The sequence below is a fragment of the Balaenoptera acutorostrata genome, chromosome 8, assembly GCF_949987535.1.
Source record: "Balaenoptera acutorostrata chromosome 8, mBalAcu1.1, whole genome shotgun sequence".
Lineage (NCBI taxonomy): Eukaryota > Metazoa > Chordata > Mammalia > Artiodactyla > Balaenopteridae > Balaenoptera > Balaenoptera acutorostrata.
In genome coordinates this window covers 20201397-20223208 of record NC_080071.1, presented here as the reverse complement: position 1 = coordinate 20223208, position 21812 = coordinate 20201397, and the positions used below count along the sequence as shown (strand labels likewise).

General features: G+C 37.6%; 1 protein-coding gene across 2 annotated transcripts in view; it reads left to right on the top strand.

Annotated features, from left to right (window-relative positions):
* Window positions 1-21812, top strand: part of CCDC148 (coiled-coil domain containing 148) — a 294377-nt gene that overhangs the window by 256866 nt on the left and 15699 nt on the right. Inside the window, exons 15-16 of one of the 2 annotated variants that reach the window (XM_057551471.1) lie at window positions 1337-1477; window positions 5554-5700. In XM_057551471.1, coding sequence (XP_057407454.1) covers window positions 1337-1477; window positions 5554-5700 — 288 coding nt within the window. Of the gene's footprint in view, window positions 1-1336; window positions 1478-5553; window positions 5701-21812 lie in introns of those variants that run through there. The other variant, XM_057551473.1, reaches the window with a different exon arrangement.

Sequence of the window (21812 nt, the reverse complement as noted above, 5' to 3'; positions counted from 1 at the left end):
GAAACTTAGGTCTTTTAACCTCCCTGAGCTTCATTTCTTCCTCTGAAAAATGGGAATCATAATACTAGTACCTACTTCATAAGTTTGTAGTAATGTGCATTCACATTTTTTGAATATTTAGTAAGTATAAAGCCCTCTTCTAAATGCTTTTAGGTTTTACCTCATTTAATCTCTACCACAACCCTATGATGTAGGAATTATTATTCCGACTTCATAGAAAACTGAGGAGGCCCAGAGGTTCCCCAAAGTCACATAGCTAGTAAATGTCAAACTGGATTCAAACCAAGGAAGTCTAGTTAAATGAAATATTTAGTATAGAGGAAGTATAAATGCATACAACTGTTATATCATCTTTTATAAAATAGATTATAGAAATATATTCCTATACTTTGAATTTAAGTCCTGGTCATCTTAGATTCAACAAAATTTAAATTATTCAGTCATTAGCAAATAATGATATACCATGGCCTTTGGGAGACAAAACTTAATGTCACTCTTACTAAACACATTCTTGTTCAAAATATAATTTTGATAACTACAGAGTCCATATGATTAGGATTCTTGCCATCTGTGAGCCCTTTGAAAGAGGAAATATCTGTGCCCGTTATCTGTAATCAGTGTTTAGAACTACAGTAAAAGACATTTTGGCTAGGAAACCTATAATAATTAAAGTATGTTCAACCCCCAGTTATGTCATTACAATTTCTAAATGGCATTAAAAATGCCATTTTCTTAATGCTAATTCTTGATTTTAGGAATTAACAGGCAGGTGTTATTAATGGTGCATATAATTTACAAAATTAGTGGCTTCTTTTCATTAGGATACAGGTTTGAACAATTTCGATTATCATAAAGGACAAGGGCATTCGGATTGAAATGACTCTGCAGTTTTTCAGTGGAAGGGGAAACAATGGTTTTTAACAGTCCCTGGAAATCTAGTTGCCTGGTACAATGAAAACTCACCCGTCTTGCTCAGTAATGCCAACAACACACATGACTTTACCCATATATGACATGCTCTACATTCAGCTTAATCAGATTAAACTTTCTAGAAAGCTTCATGGGGTTGTTACCATGGCCGTAGATTGCTAGTGGTTAAAAATTAATGTTTTCTACTTTTGGTTACTTTCAAGGTCGTTGAATATGTGGGTTTTCTATATAAAATTTCCCTTGACTTTGGATCAAAAAGAAATTTTTATCTAAATTTAATCATAACTGTAATTATGTAATCTTTAATAAAATTTCTTAACTTTAATGGACATTAACATTAATAATGTTGCCCAGAAGCATTGTGCTTGTATCTTGTTCCAAGTAGCCATGCTTTTTCTTCTTTTAGGTTGCTATTGTTGCTCAGTTTGATCCTGTTAGAATGATGTCAGACACAATGGCATCAAAAGCGAGGATGGGTATTGGAATCGAAGAAGAATTTATTCTTCAAAAGCCACTCTTCACATTGAATACATACAATGAACAGCAGGTAATTATGGAAATTAGCACGACTGATGCAAAAGCCATGATGATGATAAGAATTGTAGAAGTGTGTGTTTTGGGTTACAAATTATTTTCAATATTTACATTTAAATACCATCCATATTAGCATAATTTTTATTTCTAAATGAGAGCACATAATTACTGAACAATTCTTTTTTTTTTTTTTAAAGATTTATTGATTGATTTATTGCTATGTTGGGTCTTCGTTTCTGTGCGAGGGCTTTCTCTAGTTGTGGCAAGCGGGGGCCACTCTTCATCGTGGTGCGCGGGCCTCTCACTGTCGCGGCCTCTCCCATTGCGGAGCACAGGCTCCAGACCCACAGGCTCAGTAGTTGTGGCTCACGGGCCTAGCTGCTCCGCGGCATGTGGGATCTTCCCAGACCAGGGCTCGAACCCGTGTCCCCTGCATTAGCAGGCAGATTCTCAACCACTGCGCTACCAGGGAAGCCCAACAATTCTTAATATAAAATAGTTGATAGGTGACCATAGAACAAAACACTTTATGTGAAAATGTTATCTGTCATTGCAAATTATTTTAATCTAAAAAGTAATTTTATAGAATTTTAAAGTTGTGTTAATACTGTATTTTGTTTAAATATTTATCATATTCAGAATTTTTTATATGCATAACATAAATCCTATTAAAGAAACAACTAATGATACTGGTAAGACAAAGCAGAGGGAAGCTTTCTGAAATTAAAATGAACAGAAGATAATGTATCAGAGCTAATGATGAAACATTTGCTGTGGGAAAAGGTATTAAGAGGTTATTTAACTGTTTCTAGGAACTTCTGAATCATTTTAATCTGTTTCTATAACTGAGAAAGGATTTTAAAAAGTTTTTTTTAGATGGATGGATGGAAGAGAAGGAGCCAGGACATATGAATGAATGGATATCACTGAAGTTAAGGGAAAAAGTAGTTGTTAACTTTACAAATCTAAGAAAAGCTAAATGCTTATTATTTAATTATTTAAAAAACAGGAAACTTCATCCATTCACTCACTGACAAATAAATCGAGTGTGCCTCTTTTATGCGCTGCATACTTTGCTAGGGAATAAAAAGATGAACAATTCACATATTAATTGGGCAAATATTTATGGAACATATACTGTATCTGGCACTGAGCCTGGTGCCAGGGCTGCATCCTGAGCAAGATAAACTTGTCCTGTGTGGAGGAAGTGAGCAGGGGAGTTGGGTTGGGAAGGAAAGTAGCATGCGTGGGAATAACTCCACTAGGGTGATATCACCTCCGGCTAAGGGCTGCAGCGGCAAGAGGAAGGGAATGAACGGGCAACCCTGAATGGGAAGTCAGAGAAATGGAAAAGGGGAAACTAAGCTCCATCTTAGTTGAGGAATTTTGGCAGCAGTAACAGAATTCATTCCAGATAATTTAAGTTAAAAACAAACAGCAGCAAAACTGGATTGGGGGGAGGGGTGGGTGTAGGGAGAGGGATTAATTAGAAAATGCACGGGTATCTCCAGAAGCCATAACGGGGAGGGCAGTTGGGCTTACAAAGAATTGAAGTCAGAAGCTGAAAAGCTTTCAGGTACCTGGGCTGAGGAAATAAGTGCTTCACCAAGCAGAAGAGGGTGAAAAGAGGCCCTTACCGGTATGTGTTCAGTATAAGGTACATGGTAAGGGTGGGTGCTGGGGGATGAGACTGGAAACATAAATTCCGGTCAGACTGTGAAAAGTATAGTAGATCTTACTTGCTAAGACTTTTGACCTTTATCCTGTGAGCAGAGGTGAGACTTTGAAGCAGGTGAATTATATAATCAGTTTTATGTTATAGGAGTGTGTCCTGAATGGAAAATTGGTGGAGGTGGAGTCAGGTCCTTTTAAGATGGTGGAGCCCTCATAGAAGTGGCGTGGAGTGGGGGGAGGGTGGCCTGGCAGGGGCATGGATGGCTCTGGCTGAGAAGAGGAGGGGGATAATGAAAGTGAGGGTGATTCTAAACTAGGCAGTGAGTGATATTGAGAAGAGCCTGCATTTTGGATTGAAGTCCACATCCACTATTTACTGGCTGTGTGAACTTGTGTAAGCTATTAACATCTTTATGTCTTGTTTACTTCATCTGTAAAACAATAATTTGTAAGGTTCTTGTGAGGATTAGTATAATAAATGTCAACTGCCTAGAATATTGTCTGGCACCTAGTAGTAATTCAGTAAATTATAATCATTAGGTGGTGCTGCCATTAACCATATAAGAATTCAGAAGGAAAAGCAGACTTAGGGAGAGAGCATTTGTTTTGTTCATATCAGGTTTAGGTTGAAGATGTCTAATACACACAAGAAACTGATGGGCTTTCTCTGGGTAGGAGAATTGGGGAAATGGAGGTCAGTATGTGAGGGAGATCTTCATTTCACTTGATACATATTGAAAAAAACAGAATTATGAAAACATTTTAAAACTCACAGTTCTGGAGCTAGGGGGGAAAAAGGTGAATCCTGGAGATAATGAGGACGTCAACAGCACACAGGTGAGCATGAATCCTTCAAAGTGGATGAGAGCGACCAGGGAGACTCTTGTGGAGCAAAAGAGGAGAAACCTAGGTCTAAGCCTCAAATACGTTGCTTTTCAGACACAAATCTCAGTGTTATTCCTGACTTATATGCATTGTTGCACCTAGTCCCTGTATTGATCAGTTGCCAAGTTCTATTGATTCTTCCCTTCATAGTGTTTTGGACAGTTCTCTCTTCCTTGCTACCAGCCAATTTTAGACATTTATTATTTCATGTCTAGACAATTGTAGTAGACTCTTAAGCACTCTCCCTGCCTCCATCTCTTCTTTCTCTGCCACCTTAATTTATCCTGAACTTGTAATCAGATGCATCTTCTTATGCAACAGCAATGATTATATTAGTTCCATGCTGAAAACAGAAACACGACCTCAGTAGCTCCCCAGACTCCTTGGCATAGCCTTCAAGCCTTTAAAATTCAAGTCCCAGTCTTAGAAGTGTCCTTTTTCAGTGTTCCCCAGTGGTACCAAGTACTCTACCCAAATTACCCCAATCCCAACGTAACCTATTTCGTCTCTGAGTTTGATTGTGCCTTTCTTTCTTGATCTCTCTTCCTCCCCCAGCCCCATCCCCAGCTTTATAGAAGAGTAAGTTGAACTTTAAAGTTAGCTCAAGTGGTCCTCCTTACCTGAGACCATCCTAGTCTCATTGGCACCAGGAGATGCCTCTCCGTATTCTACTACTCTTGGAGCATCTGTCACATGTTGCCACGGACTGTAGTTATCTGTGTACATTTTTTTACCTCTGTTAGTGTAAGAGCTCCTTGAAGGAGGGGTTGCTTTCAACGGCTTATTATCCCATCCTCTAGGGGGACTTCAAGTTCATGTAAAATGTTTCATTAGCTGAAATCCATACGTGGCCACCTTCTTATCATTGCAAACAGTGTCTGTTGACATTAATATTCATAGAAGGAGGAATAATGTCCAATCAGCTATAAATGAAAAGGGAAATTGAACTACTCATATGTCTATACCCCTTAGAGTCAGATTGATGGAAGCATTTTCTAGTTCTGCTTGAAATAAAATCCGGCCTTGGAAGAAAAGTTCTATTGATTTTGTTTTTCAAGTAGTGGCCATGTGTTTGAACTTAATTTACATATTTCCAAATGATGGAGAAATTAAAATGTCTGTTTAAAGACAGATGTACAAGGTTGTGGTTTAGGTTTATTTTAATCAATGGTTGTTTATATTTTATAATTCCAGCTAACAATAAATAACAAATCAATGATCATACTGAAAGTAAGCTTCTTTTATCCCATCTTTTAATAATTTTAATGTTTTATTTTGACTAATCTAGTATACAATATTCTGTACATCTTATGTTGGAAACCACTGATATACTGGAAAGTGATAATGTCAAAAAGGTTTGGATATTTTCAGTAAGAATAACCAGAGTATAGTCACCGTATACACAGAATTTACTGTCATCTAGTCATCTATCCAGCAAAAACAAATTACACGGCTTGGGGAAATACAGAACTAAATGATAAAATTTACTTCAATGAAATGCTATTTATTTAAATCATTTTATTTCTACAGATCATTTCTGACCCTAGACTTCGTTTTGAGTTAGCACTTCGAGAAGCTGGACTTCATAAAACATTTTATGCCAAGGAGATATTACCAAAAATCGGTCCTCAAAAACCTCCAAGAAAGGATACAGAGTCTACTGTATTCAAAATCTAGAGTTCATCCTCAAATCCTGTTATACATAAATAAGATTTTTCTTTGAATACATTTATATGGATAACAATTAATACTACTTTCTAAAATTTTTTCAAATATCAGACATAGAAATCATAGCACCTGTTATAAACAACTTTTTCTTTTATGATTCTTAGACTTTTATGCACTATTTCCAATATCTTTGTTATGTTTAATAGTACTAAATTCTCCAAAGACTATGGAACTTAATTATGACACATATGGAACATGTATTATCATTTAGTAAATTGAATTTTGGAGGTTGCATTATGCCATAAAAAGAGCTCAAAATAACCATTTGCAAGAATTACAGTTTATGTTGCTACTACCTACTAATGTTCATTTCTGCTTGTTATTTCAGAATTTGAGTTTTTCAATTATGGAAGTTTCATTATCATTAATACTTCTATTATTTCTCGATTATTATAAGAGGAGACTCAACCTTTCTCTAAATTTAGAAGCCAATTTGGTATACCATGTTTACTGCAAACCAATCATCCAAACAACTTCATTTTGCACATTAGCCTGTAAGAATAAATTAGAAATTAGAAATAGCATTTCAAGCATAAGGGTATCTGTTTTGGCTTGGAAAAATGTACTTGTATGGTTGTTTGGAAGGAACGTTTTAAAATTCAGAATGCTATCAAAATTTCCATGTTGTCTATTAAATATCTAGATGATTTTATAGAAAGGAAGTGTTTCAAATAAAACTCAAGCATAATTTTTTACTATTTCTAAACAATCACACAAATACAAGTAGCTGGTGATACACAGCAGGAGGTAATGTCACTGTTTTGAGAACCATGGAGTTGATACTTGTGGTTATGATGAAAATATTAGTTGAGGTTTGGGCAGCAGCCTAGATGCTGGCTATGCCCAGACTCAGACCTTATTAATTTTCTTTGTTTTTAAAAATAGTATTAATAATAGTTACCATTCATTGAGCACAAACTGTGTGCTCAGTACCATATATGTACTTTACATATAATGTCTTACTTGACCTTCATAATAACCTTATGAGATTGTCATCTGCATCTTACAGATAAGGAAATAGATTCAGGAAGGTAAAATAATATGCCCTAGATCAGTTGTTTGTCCAACTGTGGGTCATTCAATCAATCTAGTGAGTCCTGACCAGTATTTTTTAAATGACACAAAATAAAATAAATCTGAAATCCATGTGTGATTTGGGTTTCATCCCCTCTCAGTTCCACAAGAATTTCTCTTGTTTGGTTACCCTGTTTCTCGCCTATATCTTCAAGTTCTCCTTCAGCATACATATACGCTTGAATAAATTTCACTTAAAAAATCGATTTCCATTAACCCCACATTTTCCGCTAGCTACCAGGCTATTTCTCTGCTCCTCTTCTTAAGTGAACGTCTTGAAAATGTTGCCTCTAGATATTTGGTGTCTTCTCACTTTCTAGTTACGGTCACTCGTTCTGAGCTAGCTTTGCCCTCACCCTCCACTGACACTGCTCTTAGCAAGGGCACCAGTGAACTCCATACTGACAAATTTGACGACCATTTTCAGTCTTCATCTTACTGACTTCATGGCAGCCTTTAACTCTGTTGACAACCACCCCGTCTTGGAACATGTTCTTCTCTTGGCTTCTATGACACCAGTCTGCTTTACTCCTGCTTCTTTAGTCACTCCTCAATCTTCCTGGCAGACGCCTCCATCTCCATTGATCTCTAAGTGATGGAGAGTTCTGGGATTAGATCTTCTAGCTGTCTCTTTCTTTACTGTTGAATCGCCCAAGGGAAGATCCTTAAACACTATATTTTAGTTTTAGTTATAAAATTATGTCTGAGTGTCTTTTAATCTATAGACCTCCCCCTCCATCCTTGTTTTTTCCCTTGAAATGTATTTGTTTTGAAAAAACAAATATATTTACATGTAGAATTTCCTATGTTGGATTTTTTTGATGGTGTCCTCCTGGTGTAGTTTAATATGTTCCTCTGTCCTCTGTTCTTTGTGTGTGCTATAAATTGGCAGTTGAACTTAGAAGCTATATTAGATATATTCAGGTTCTTTTTTTTTTTTTTTTTTCAAGACCACTTAATTTTCCTGTTGTGTTCTGTCATCTGAGCATTTTTTTTTGAAATTTTAGCTATTACTAATTCTTAATGCCTAGAGCCATTAATTAATTATAGATTACATGCTAGAAATTCTGTAATTCAATCACTCCTTCTTCCTTTATTAGTGGAAACCTTATATAAAGAAAAATTTCCCTCTTCTCTATTTGGTAGAGAAGATAAGAAATGTAAGCTAAGTGTTTGAGCCTTTTTTTCCCCATTAACTTATGAGGTTTGAAAATAATGAGTTGGCTTTCTAATATCATCCAAAGGTGATCAGTTTTGTTGTATCTTCTGAGCCTTTTTTTCCCCATTAACTTATGAGGTTTGAAACTAATGAGTTGGCTTTCTAATATCATCCAAAGGTGATCAGTTTTGTTGTATCTTCATGAAGTCATAGATTTAAAGGAATTTGATGTTTCAATCTGTTGAAGTATTATCCTTATTGCTGCTCAAATTATCTCCTCCTTGCCCAAAGGAAGTCTTTTCAGTTTGGCTCATGGGTTCTTTAAAGACAACTTAGTAGACTTGATAACTTCCTTGCTATTCCAGTTATCTATTGCTTTTTAACAAAACTTAGTGGTTCAAAACTACTTTTTTTTTTTTTTTTTTTTTTTACTATCTTTCATGGTTTCGTGGGTTGACTGGGCTTTGCTGTATGGTTCTTGCTTGGAATTTGTATTAACTTTATATCATTGTTGTAACAAATTACCACAAACTTAGTGGTTTGAACAATACAAATTTATTAATGTTCTGAAGGTTGGAAGTCTTATTTGGGTCTCACTGGGCTAAAACCAAGACGTCAATAGGGCTGCATTCCCATCTGGAGACTCTAGTGGAAAATCTGTTTCTTTGCCTTTTCCAGCTCCTAGAGGCTGCTCACATTCCTCAGCGAAAATGTTAGAATTAGAGTATATTACTCATTTACATTATCTCATATTTTACGCACAACAAACAGTCTTAGAATAAAGTACCAGTATGATAAAAACAAGAACAATAAAAAATTCTATGCACTTTCTATTCTTTTTCCTTTTGTTATAGTTGTACTTTATATTGTCAAAGATTATGTAAATATTATATTCTCTCTCTTTTAGCTCTAATTTAATCTTAGTTCTATAAGTAAATATGTATTTACTGATTGCCACCAATCTTTATATCAGTGTCTTTCTTCTCATTTTGGTTGTCTGTTTTCTAGAAAAATCTTCAGAAATTACTCATGGAGACAATATTTTCTGAATTCTTGAATGTTGATAACAGTTTGTCAGAGGTCTTTATAGTTGAAAGTCCGTTTTGCCTGAGTATCAGATACTTTATTTACATTTACTTTTCTTAACATAAAATGTCAAAAGGCTGGTATATAATCCGATTTTAATTTCCCTGATGATCACTTGATCTTTTGCCTGATTGTACCAAGGATATTTTTTTTTTCTAATCATATAGTAGTTTTATGGACTTGATCTTGATGTTGGCCATTCTGGGTCAGTATACCCAGTCATGGTATTCCCTTTCACAATATAAATTTAATTTCATTTCAGGATATTTTTAAAATTATAATTATTAGTATTATGCTCCCTTTTAATTTTTTCCCCAAGGACCTCTGTTATAGTATTATGCTATGTTGGATCTTCTTTGCTTGTAGTCTTTATTTGTCACTTTCTCTTGAATCCCTTTGATCTCTTTATTTTTCCCAGGTTTTGAAAATCTTTTTGTATAGAATTTCATTCCTTTTTAAGGCTGAATAATATTCCACTGTATTTACATACCACTTTTTAAATTTTTAAATTTAATTTTATTTTTTAAATCATTTATTTATTTATTTTATTTTTGACTGCATTGGGCCTTCATTGCTGTGCCCGGGCTTTCTCTAGTTGTGGTGAGCGGGGGCTACTCTTCGTTGCGGTGCATTTGCTTCTCATTGCGGTGGCTTCTTGTTGCAGAGCACAGGCTCTAGGCACGTGGGCTTCAGTAGTTGTGGCTTGTGGGCTCAGTAGTTGTGGCTTGCGGGCTCTAGAGCACAGGCTCAGTAGTTGTGGTGCATGGGCCTAGCTGCTCTGCGGCATGTGGGATCCTCCTGGACCAGGGCTTGAACCTGTGTCCCCTGCATTGGCAGGCGGACTCTTAACCACTGTGCCACCAGGGAAGACCCTATATACCACTTTGTTTAAACCAGGTTTTGTTCATGTCTCAGTGAACATTTGGTGTGTTTCCATCTTTTGACTATCATGAATAAGGCTTCTATGAACATTGGTGCACAAATATTTGTTCACACCCCTGCCAACAGTTCTTTTGAGTATATACCCAGAAGTAGAACCACTGGATGATATGGTAATTCTATGTTTAATTTCTTGAGGAGTGGTCAAATTGTTTTCCACAGCAGCTGTTTCTCTTTACATTCCCAACAGTGATGCACAAGGATTCCAATACCTCCACATCCTCTACAGCTCTCTAGCACTTGTTATTTCGTTTTTGATTTGTTTTTAACAGCCATCCTAATGGATATGAATTGGTATCTCATTGTGGTTTAGATTCACATTTACTTAATGATAGTGATGTTGAGCATTTTTTTTTTTAATGTGCTTATTGGCCATTTGTGTGTCTTATTTGGAGAAATGTCCATTCAAATCCTTTGGCCTCTTTTTTTGTTGTTGTTCCTTCTAGTTAACCTCATTTCTGAAATGTTTTTCTTTTGTTTATAATTTTCTCCTGAGAATATATCACCTAATTTCTGAGTTTTCCTAATTCTGATTAATGTTCTTTCATATCTTGTATCATTTTTATATTTTGTTAATTTTTAGATTGTAATTTTAATCTATTTCTGATGTTTTTCTGGTGTTCTTTCCTTATCTGTAGGGATGTTATTCTGCTTCTTAATCTGTTTCTTCCTGTTAATGTTCAGATCTGAACTTTTTCTTTGCTCATTTATACTTGAAATCAGGTTTTTCTTAACTTTCAGAAGTGGTTGTGACTAAGATAGTTCTTCTAACTTCACAGTTCTAGAATTTTTTCTTTTGTTGTATTTCTGCAATGTTCAAAAAAATTGGCAGCTTATTTTCTGGAGATACATCTTCCCTTACTTTTATCTGGACCTGCTATTTCCTTTGACTCTGTTGTTCCTGTGCTGCTCAATTTGGATTCTCTTTGCAGAAGTTTTCTCATTATTCTGAGGCTTTGTCCTAGAAGTAAGTTTTGACTTGTTAGTCTGGGAATTCATGGGGCCCAGATTTCTCTGGCTCCTTCAGACTTTACTGCAAACTCCTGTACTCATTTATTATTAGGGAGTGCAAAACTCTCAGTTTCAACTGACGTTTCCAGTAAATACTTCTTGGCTCTTTTAGGTTTCTCAAGTCCATCTGATACCCTTGATTTCTTCTGTCCTGCAAAGATGGTACATTCAAGTCTTCTAACTCTCAGTGGTTTACTCCTTACCCATTCATATTTTGCAGTGTATGGCAGTACCTTGTCACCTACTATTGAAGATAATCCCCATGGTTTTTGGCATTGTTGTCCTATTTATTTTGGTTTCTTTTTATAGGATAATTTGAAGAGATTCAAAAACTGTGCCACCTCTGCTGGTATCTTCCCAGAATCCCTTCAAACTGAACTCTTGATCCTTTCTTGCACTAAACATGTTCCTCCCTCTAGCCCACCCCATCAAAGTAATGGTACCACCATCCACCACATTATGCAAACCTGAAATCTGGTTGTCATTCATGATGCTATGCGCCCCCTCTCACTTGTAATACCTAATCTGTCAAGACTTATTGCCTTTCTAGTTCCAACACTGGAACCATAGTGCCCATGTTGGATATTTGCCATGATTTTTGGCTTCCTTGCCACACCATTCTCACAGTTGGGGAATACCCCACATTATGCATTCATCTTCCAGAGTAGAAGCTAGATACTCAGTTTCCCCAGCCTCTCATGTTATATTATTTGGCAATGAAATGCACCCATTTGATACTTCATTGCTAAGAGAGCTATGTGAGAAAGCAAGAATCCAATTTCTGGTGGTAATGGAAGCTTTCAGCTTGGGGTGTAATAGTTGCATAGCTTTTATTTATTTATTTTAACTACAGGCATACCTCATTTTATTGTGCTTTGCTTTATAGTGCTTCACAGATATTGTGTTTTTTACAAGTTGCAGGTTTGTGGCAACCCTGCATCGGGCGTGATTTTTACAACATTTGCTTACTTCGTGTCTCTGTTTCACATCTTGGTGTAATCCTCATAATATTTCAAATTTTTTTTATTATTATATTTGTTACGGTGATCTGTGATCAGTGATCTTTGATATTACTATTGTAATTGTGTTGGCACCATGCTCATATAACATGGCAAACTTAATTGATAAACATTGTGTGTGTTCTGACTGCTCCACCGACTTGCTGTTTCCCCATCTGTCTTCCTCTCCTTGGGCATCCCTATTCCAGGTGACACAACAATATCGAAATTAGGCCAGTTAATAACCCTTAGCCTCTAAATGTTCAAGTGAAAGAAGAGTCGCATATCTCTCACTTTAAATTAAAAACTAGAAGTGATCAAGCTTAGTGAGGAAGGCATGTCGAAAAGCCAAGGTAGGCTGAAACCTAGGCGCCTTGTGCCAAAGAGTTAGCCAAGTTGTGAACACAAAGGAAAGGTTCTTGAAGGAAATTCAAAGTGCTACTCCAGTGAACACATGAATGATAAGAAAGTGAAACAGCTTATTGCTGTTATGGAGAAAGTTTGAGTGGTCTGGATAGAAGATCAAACCAGCCACAACATTCCCTTAAGCCAAAGCCTAATCCAAAACATCCATTAACTCTGTGAAGGCTGAGAGAGGTGAGAAGCTGCAGAAGAAAAGTTTGAAGCTAGCAGAGTTTGGTTCATGAGGTTTAAGGAAAGAAGCCCTCTCTGTAACATAAAAGTACAAGGTGAAGCAAGTGCTGATGTAAAAGCCACAGCAAGTTTTCCAGGAGATCTAGCTAAGATAATTAATAAAGGTGGTGTTACCAAACTGGGTCCATTTGCCAGACGTGCGGCAAGACAAACGCTGAGACACTGAGGTTTACAGACGAGAAAGAGTTTATTCACAAGGCAGCCAAGTGAGGAGATAGGAGAACAAGTCTCAGATCCCCCTGAGGGGGTTGGTATATTTATGGGATAAGCAGGGTGGTCTCAGGCATAGGGAAAGGCGATTAGAGGTAGGGAAAATGGTAGAGGTAATCAGTGTTCTGTGCAGGTGCATCTGGGCTACATGATGCTGCATATTCAAGATGGAGACACAGCATGATCTGAGGGTGGCATTTTCCAGCCCTCTGACATCAAAAGAGTATTCACTGGACATCTGAGCAGGCCCAGTTTTAGGGTCATAGTTCCATCCAGTCCCCAGCCAGCTCACACTGGGCAGGAGCTGACTTCAAGTTCCTATAAAACAACTGGGCTGTATGAAGCTAGGAAGGTATGCAGCTTAAGCGAGGAAAAGAGAAAGAAAGAAAAAAATACTAAAGTGAACTCAATCAATGAAGACAGTTTAAAAGCAAAGGGGTTTTAACAAGGTGATACCTTATCTGTTCTTCTGTAAGACAAGTTCAAGAATTTCTATAGTTATCAGCTTCTGTTAATTCTATGGGGCACAGTTTCAGTGGCTACACTAAATAAGAGATTTTCAGTGTAGGTGAAACAGCCTTCTATTAGAAGGATATGCCTTCTAAGACTTTCATAGCTAGAGAGGACAAGTCAATACCTGGCTGACTCTCGTTAGGGGCTAATGCTGCTGGTGACTTTAAGTTGAAGCCAGTGCTCATTTACCATTTTGAAAATTCTAGGACCCTTGGGTTATGCTCAGTCTACTCTGTCTGTACTCTATAAATGGAGCAACAAAGCCTGGACAACAGCACACCTGTTTACAACATGGTTTACTGAATATTTAAGCCCACTACTGAGACTGCTCAGAAAAAAAATGATTCCTTTCAAAATATTTCTGCTCATTGACAATGTCCCTGGGCCCTTAAGAGCTCTGATGCAGATGTACGATGAGATTCATGTTGTTTTCATGCCTGCTAACACAACATCCATTTTGCAACTCATGGATTTTGTAAGGCTATAGCTGCCATAGATAGTGATTCCTCTGATGGATCTGGACAAAGTAAATTGAAAATCTTCTGGAAAGGATTCACCATTCTAGATGCCGTGAAGAACATTTGTGATTCATGGGAAGGAGTAGGAGTAGGAGTTTGGAAGAAGTTGATTCCAACCTACATTGATGACTTTTAGGGGTTTAAGACTTCAGTGGAGTAAGTAACTGCAGATGTGGTGGAAATTGCAAGAAGACTAGGATTAGAAGTGGTGCCTGAAGATGTATCTGAATCGCTGATAAAACTAACAGATGGAGAGTTGCTTGTTATGGATGAGCACAGAAAGTGGTTTCTTGAGATTGAATCTACTACTGGTAAAGATGCTATGAAGATTGTTGAAATGACGACAAAGGATTTAGAATATTACATAAACTTAGTTAATGAAGCAGCAGCAGGGTTTGAGCAGATTGACTCCCACTTTGAAAGAAGTTGTACTGTGAGTAAAATGCTATCAAACATCATTGCAGGCTACAGAGAAATCCTTTGTGAAAGGAAGAGTTCAGTGATACAGCAAACGTCATTGTTGTCCTATTTTAAGAAATTGCCACAGTCACCCCAACCTTCAGCAGCCACCACCCTGCTCAGTCATCAGCCATCAACATCGAGGCAAGACCCTCCACCACAAAAATATTACAACTCGCTGAAGGCTCAGATGATGGTTAGCATGTTTTAGCAATGAAATATTTTCTAATTAAGGTACAAACATGTTTTGAACATAATGCTCTTGCACGCATAATAGACTACTACAGTATAGTATAAACATAACTTTTATATACACTGGGAAACCAAAAATTTCGTGTGACTTGCTTTATTACAATAGGTGCTTTATTGTGGTGGTCTGGAACCAAGCCCGCAATATCTCCGAGGTATGCCTGCATGTCATATTTTTTCCAGCTAGCTCTGCCAGCGTGTCATCGTCATCATCATCATCTCCTCCTCCTCTTCTTCTCCCTCCTCCTTCTTTTTAAAATTGAGGTATAATTGACATATAACATTAAATTAATTTCAGGTGTACAACGTGTTTTAATATTTGTATATATTATGAAATGATCACCACAGTAAGTCTAGTCAACATCTATTACCATACTTTTAGTATCTCGCTCTCAGGATAGGTGATGCAAGCAAAGGTGCATGGGACTAGCAGAGCTGCAGTGGGTCTTCAGGGAAGCAGTCTCCTAGTGAGGGTTGAGCATCTTCTCTGGCCCTCCCAGAAATTCTAGGAACTACCTAACACCCTTTAATAAATTGCTTTCCTATTTCAACTAGCTTAAGTGGGTTTTGCTGTTTGCTACTATGGATGCACTGATACACTGTTCTTTTTTCAGTTCCTCTAATGTACCAACCACAAATTTTCCTCTTTTTTCAGTCTCATGCCCTCTGTAGATAATCCCTCCATCTCAGTAGTCTGTCCTCCCAATTATCATTTTCTCTTTCTGCAAAAAGTAGGATAAAAAGAACATTTACATGGTGTTTTTAGTTTTTTTTTTTTGAATGTCACATTAGTTGCTGACTGCTGTTTTCCACAGCATTGTTTTCTACTCTATGAATGGGCCTACTGAAAATTACTTTCTTCTTAAAAAGTTTAGCCCATTTTCCCATACCCAAAGTCCTATGTAGTATTTTTATTTTTAAAAATCATGAAGAGGGTGAGGCTTCCTACATCTGGCATATATTTAGTTATTCTTTATGGGGACTGCATTTTCTTGGGTTTTATTTTGCCCCCATTAACACAGCTTCATCATCTCCTTAGCTATTCTAGATTTTAAGTGTAGGACACAGAGGTAAAATATTGTCATTCTGAAGGTAAAAGACATTTTTAAGGAAACCTGGGAAAATTGGAGACCTTTTAAGACCAAGACTTTACCTAGAGAAGTTATGAGGAAAATCTAAGATACAGACTTTTAAAGATCTCAGTCAAATCCCAGAAATGATGAAGTTTGATCTAAGGAGAAAAAAAAGGTCTGAGAATTCTACTGTTTCTGACATCTGATCGAGTTGTTTTGGAAAAATGGTTGTATGTTGGCTGATACATTTGAGGATGAACACTTGATAGATTACTGACGAGTGCTGGAGAGGTCCTGAGTGGGAAACTTTTCAGGAACTTAAACATTGAACATTTTGAAACACTGAGTATTTCACTTTGAGACTCAGTGTGGGACTGGATTATAATAATAGAATTCACAAACTCCATGACCCCTTATGGAATCAAGTCTCAATCATTAGGGAGGAGTGTGGCATCAAATCTGTCCTGTTCATATTTTAAAAATCTCTAGGAAGATGTTTTCCAACCCCTACAGTAATTCTTTTTTTATTCTAACAAGTGACTGTGTTCTTGTTCTTTGCTACCTTCCGTAGTATTTGAGTCTATTTTTCTACTGCTTAACCTGACTCAGGTTTGTTTATTTAAATTATTTAAATACATGTTTCTAATGTCAATGTAGGCCTTACTAATATTACCAAATACCTTTTTTTTAATTCTTTTTTGTCCCTTAGAGAACTTTTTATTTTATATGTGGGAATGTAATTGTGGGGAAAGAGTAGTTGCATTATTTTCCTTCTACTTTGCACGTTTTCCCGGACATGTCAATATTACTTAGCACCACATATGCTTAAAACTCCTAATATTTATAAACAATTTCAAAAACAATTTGCTGGCATTTCCTTACATTTTATAAATATTGTATTAATCTGAAATAATTACCTTCACATATATTTAAAACAAATGCTGCAAAAAAAAAATTGTCCTGTTACTCTTGATATATTATAAGCTTAGTTTGGGAAGATTATTAAAGGTAATATTTATTTTTAAACTTACTAAAATGAAATAAAACTTTACTTGGAAGTAAAAATAATTCACTTGCTAAAGAAAATCCAGCACAATGCAACTTGAAGTTATGTCCATGTGGATTGCGACTCTATTATCTGGAAAGAAAAGATCCAGATAATGTGAAGAAAATATTTTCTCATCCATGTTTCATATCAATATAACATTGTTACTTAAAATTGACTTAAAAGACCAGCAGAAGCCTCAGAGCTTCTTTATTTTTATGTTTCTAGACAATCTGCTTTTTTACCCTACTTTCTCTGTCCAAATCTATGGCTTAATTCAATTCAACAAATATTTACTGAAATTATGGCTTAAGAGAAAACAGAGTCTCTGCAACCATTAAAAAGAATGAGGATTGTGGTGATGGTTACACAAATCTATGAATATTCTAAAAACCATTGAATTATACACCTTAAATGGGTGGATTATATGGTGTGTGGATTATATATCTCAGTAAAGCTGTTACAAAAAAAAGCAAGGAGAGTTACATGGACTAATATGAAAAGAGAACCAAGATATATAGGTGAGGCATGGGGAGCAACAACAGAAAAATACATATAGAATGATCTCATTTATGTAAAAAGAATAATGCACATTTCTCTAAGGATATATAAGAAACTATCAGCAACTGTTGCTTTTGAGTAATTGGAATAGAAAATTTTGATGGAGTGGTGACCAGGGAAGTTTTACTTTTTTCTTTATATGCTTTTACACTGTTTTAATGTTTACCATGAGCCTGTATTACTTTTATAATAATGGTTTTCAAAGTTGGATTATTTTATAGGGTGCTGTGTATCAGATGCTAGGGAATGTAGGAGTTCTAGAACCTGCATAAACCATTCACTGTGATGGGCAACATCTAGCGGGGCTTCAAGGTGAATAGGGGTCAGTCAATAAATGCTTGTTGACTCAGTGACTGGATGGATTGAACTATATGATTTTGCCTTTATGTGGGATACTCAACCAAGAAATAGTTATCTATAGCTTCTCTGGATAGGATAAATATACATGGTAGAAAGACAAAGTTCAAAACCCCTTGTCTTCCTAAAGCATGCTCAGAATTTGACTGGGGAGATAAAACATCTCACATATTTAGGAAAAAAATACAAGTAAAAGGCAGTAGATATGAGAGAACTACAGAGCAAGACACGTCTTATCCCACTTGCTTCCCTAATGTCTGTGGTCCAACTCCTCAGCTTCTTGGGACATTGGAACAACTTATGTCTTCTCCATTCCTTCTCTACTCTCCTTTTCCACGTTATGCACAGAGATAAGAAAGAGCTAAGAAGTGAAAGCAACAGAAAAGGTAGACCGGGTTGGATGGGTCCAAAGGACTGTGTCAAGGAGGAGAAAAGAGTTTTACAGTAGACTTATGGCCTAGCATATAAGTTAAAACATGAGATTGGGACGCCATTGCAGAGGACTTCTGTGGAGACCATGACCAAGACCACCCTCAGAAAACCTCTGAGGGGAAATGGAAAATCTCCTAGTCCTCTACACACATGTAGATAAAGGAAACTGTATAACCTGTGGAGACCATGGAGACCATGACCAAGACCACCCTCAGAAAACCTCTGAGGGGAAATGGAAAATCTCCTAGTCCTCTACACACATGTAGATAAAGGAAAGTGTATAACCTGTGGTGCAGGCACAGAACAAACGATTGTAGAATATTATGCAACCAGAATATTGAGACCCATAACTCAAACATTAGGCATGGATAATTATTCAAAGTGTCATGGTTTGTTGAGTGGCTTTACAAGGTAGCAGAAGTTGATATTGGGACCCTTCCAGTAGGGAAGAAAATAAATTTCTGTGAGTCCTTTTGTTCAGACCTGGCAGAACTTTCACTCCTGCAGGCTGCTGACCATCGTCCCCTCCTTGGTCTGTCCCCATGACAAAGGAAATGATGCACCATTCGGATATTTCCTTTGTGCTGTTTGTGTACCCACTGAGGCTTGATAAAGCTAGAAATTGGTACCTATTGGTATCTGCGAGTTTCACTTCTGTCATCCTCCAACCTAAGCCCATCCTTCTCTGACACAGGCTTATGGGCCCTTGAATAACAGCCTAAGGTGTTTGAACTTTATCATGTTGACAGTATAAATAGTTCGTGCTTTATTGGATACAGAAACAAAGACAGTGCTTTTGGAAGGTTAATATGAGAGCAGGGTACACGCTGGATGGAAGCAGAAAGAAGACTAAGATTGGGGGAACTCTTTATGATTAGTTAGAATAAATCAGGTGTGAGATAATGTGAAAGTGGGCATCAGTGGAGTCTGTGATTCTTGTCACTTCAGGAGAAAAACTCAGCTCTGAATTCATTAATTCCTTTCCCTCTTGCAAAGTTCCTTTAGATGGGTAGGGGAACAGAGGAAGCCTTGAGCAAGTAGATATGCAAATTAAAATATGCGTAACACTCCTGAGCGCCAAGGTGTGATAACTGGGCTGGCTCTAGATTTTCTTTTCCTCTTGTCCAAACCAGGTATTTCTGAATCTCAAACAGTACACTTACTGCTCTTCCAGAATCTGTGATCAACCCTGATCCCAAGCACAGGTGATAAGGAAGCCCCCCTCACTCCTCATCAAGCCCTTGAGGCTGCTTCTGTGGCCCGCGTGTCGCTCCAGCACCCAGGGCCTGGTCTGTTGCACCTGTCATCTTGTCTGTGGCTACTTCCCTGTGCTTCCTTGGTGATGATTTTTCTGCCTGTAGTACTCTAGGACCTAGAGGTGGTGTTCTCTGACCAAAACCTGCAGCTGCTGTGATCCCTGCCTTCACACATCTCCTGTTACTAACCAGCTGCCTGGAGTTATGCCCTGTCCCATCCCAGCGTGAATCTCTCTTACTCTCTGTTCACTTCAGTTATTGGTTCTTCCACCTTATCTGTCCTTCATTTTGAATGTGCCATACTCTCCATACTCATTTCCACATGCCAACTATGCTAGCTGGCACCAAAGACCACACCCAGTGAGCCAGGCTTCCCAGTTGTCAGGCCCTTCTGTAGTTCCTTCCCTCCACGTTGAATCTGGGTGGCATTGTGACTTCTATACTATAACGGACAGAAGTGATGGCTGTGCCAGTTCTGGCCTAACCATTAGAAAAGGCTTGGCATCTTCTGCTTCTGTGTTCTCAGAAACCAGTTGCCTTGTGAGAAGTCTGACTACCCTGATGAAAGATAGGCCACATGGAGAGCCCTGGAGGATGAGGAGCTCTGTAAAGAGACATGCTATGTGGTGGAGCACTAAAGCACCAGATGCAGGAGGGAAGAAGTTATCTGGAACATTCCACTACAGTCAAGCCTCCAAATGACTCCAGCCCCAGCTGCCATATGACTACAACCATATGAGAGACCCCCAGTGAGACCAGCAGAAAACCACCCATCTAAGCCCAGTTAACCCCCAGAATTATGGGAAAGACAGTAAGTTTGTTGTGTAGAAGCAGATATCTGAATCAAAACCTTCAAACAAGAGATCCTTGACTATATCCAGTCCTTTGCCTGAACTTCTAATAGTAGTTGGGTTGGCCAAAAAGTTCGTTTAGGTTTTTGTAACATCTTACGGAAAAACCTGAACAAACTTTTTGACCAACCCAATAGTAGTCACCAATTTTTTTTTTAAATGTATAACTGTCACCTTACTGTACAGCAGATATCAACACAACACTGTACAACAACTGTACTTCAACAGCAACAAAAAAATCCTAAAAAAAAAACCCTGTAACTATACATCTCAATCCTAGTTATATATATACACGTACCGGCAAATAAATGAGAAATAGGCTAGATATTAACAATTGTTGTTTTGGGGTAGTAGAACTCTGGATGACTTTTTTTTTCCTTCATCTATTTGTCTAACTGGCCCAAGTTTTCTTTAGTGAGGGAATCTATATAATGAAGGTATGGAATTTTAAATTATGTCACAATTGGGAGTAATTGAAGCAAAACTTGCCTAAGTGTACGGAGTGTGGTGGACTAGAAAAATTTTCAAAGTTCAGGTTGCTGTAAAAGGATTGGTTCTAGAACTTGGCATTAGATGGGTGGGTTAGCTCAGGAAGAAAGCATAATAAGGGGATATGATGGGTGCACACAACCCTTATTGTCATTCAGTGGGTGGTATTTCCAGGTGTCATGTTGACCACAATCCCACGTGAGCTGGGGAACCCTGGTCTTCTTTTCTGCTCAGGGTTAAACATGCCGAGAGTGGGTGGTTCACACAAGTCACCCACAGAACACACCTGTGACTCTCACAGCTGAATCCAACTTTTCCTTTTCACCTTTCTGCCCACTTGGCTGGAGCCAGAGGGAAGGGAAAAGGAGGAACACAAGACACGGTCTGTGCTCTACAGCTGATCTACATCCACTGACCATGCCTCCTGACAGCACACAAACGTCCTCACAGTAAACCTCTGGCAACTGATGATATTTCTTTTCCAAATAAGCTCATTGTTCATGGAAGAGACAGGCTTAAACTTGGGAACATTATCATCTGTATAGCTCAGTATCATCTTTAACCCAAACTGAGAGCTTCCGTGTTGGAATATGCAGTGGAACACAGGATATCATCTCTGCTTTCATGGAATTCACAGTTTAGCTGCACTGCTGAGATATTTACATATGAAGAAATTACAATATAGGAAGATTATAGATACTAATTTTTTTAATAGATCTTTGTTGGAGTATAATTACTTCACAATACTGTGCTAGTCTCTGTTGCACAACAAAGCGAATCAGCCATATGCGTACACACGTCCCCATATCCCCTCCCTCTTGAACCTCCCTCCCATCTTCCCTATCCCACCCCTCTAGGTCATCGCAAAGCACTGAGCTGATTTCCCTGTGCTAGCTGTTGCTTCCCACCAGCCAACTATTTTACATTGTCTAGTTTCCCCAGCACCACTTATTGAAGAGGCTGTCTTTTCTCCATTGTATGTTCTTGCCTCCTTTGTCGGAAATTAGGTGCCCATATGTGCGTGGGTTTACCTCTGGGCATTCTATCTTGTACTGTTGATCTATATTTCTGTTATTGTGCCAGTACCATACTGTCTTTTTTTTTTTTTTAACATCTTTATTGGAGTA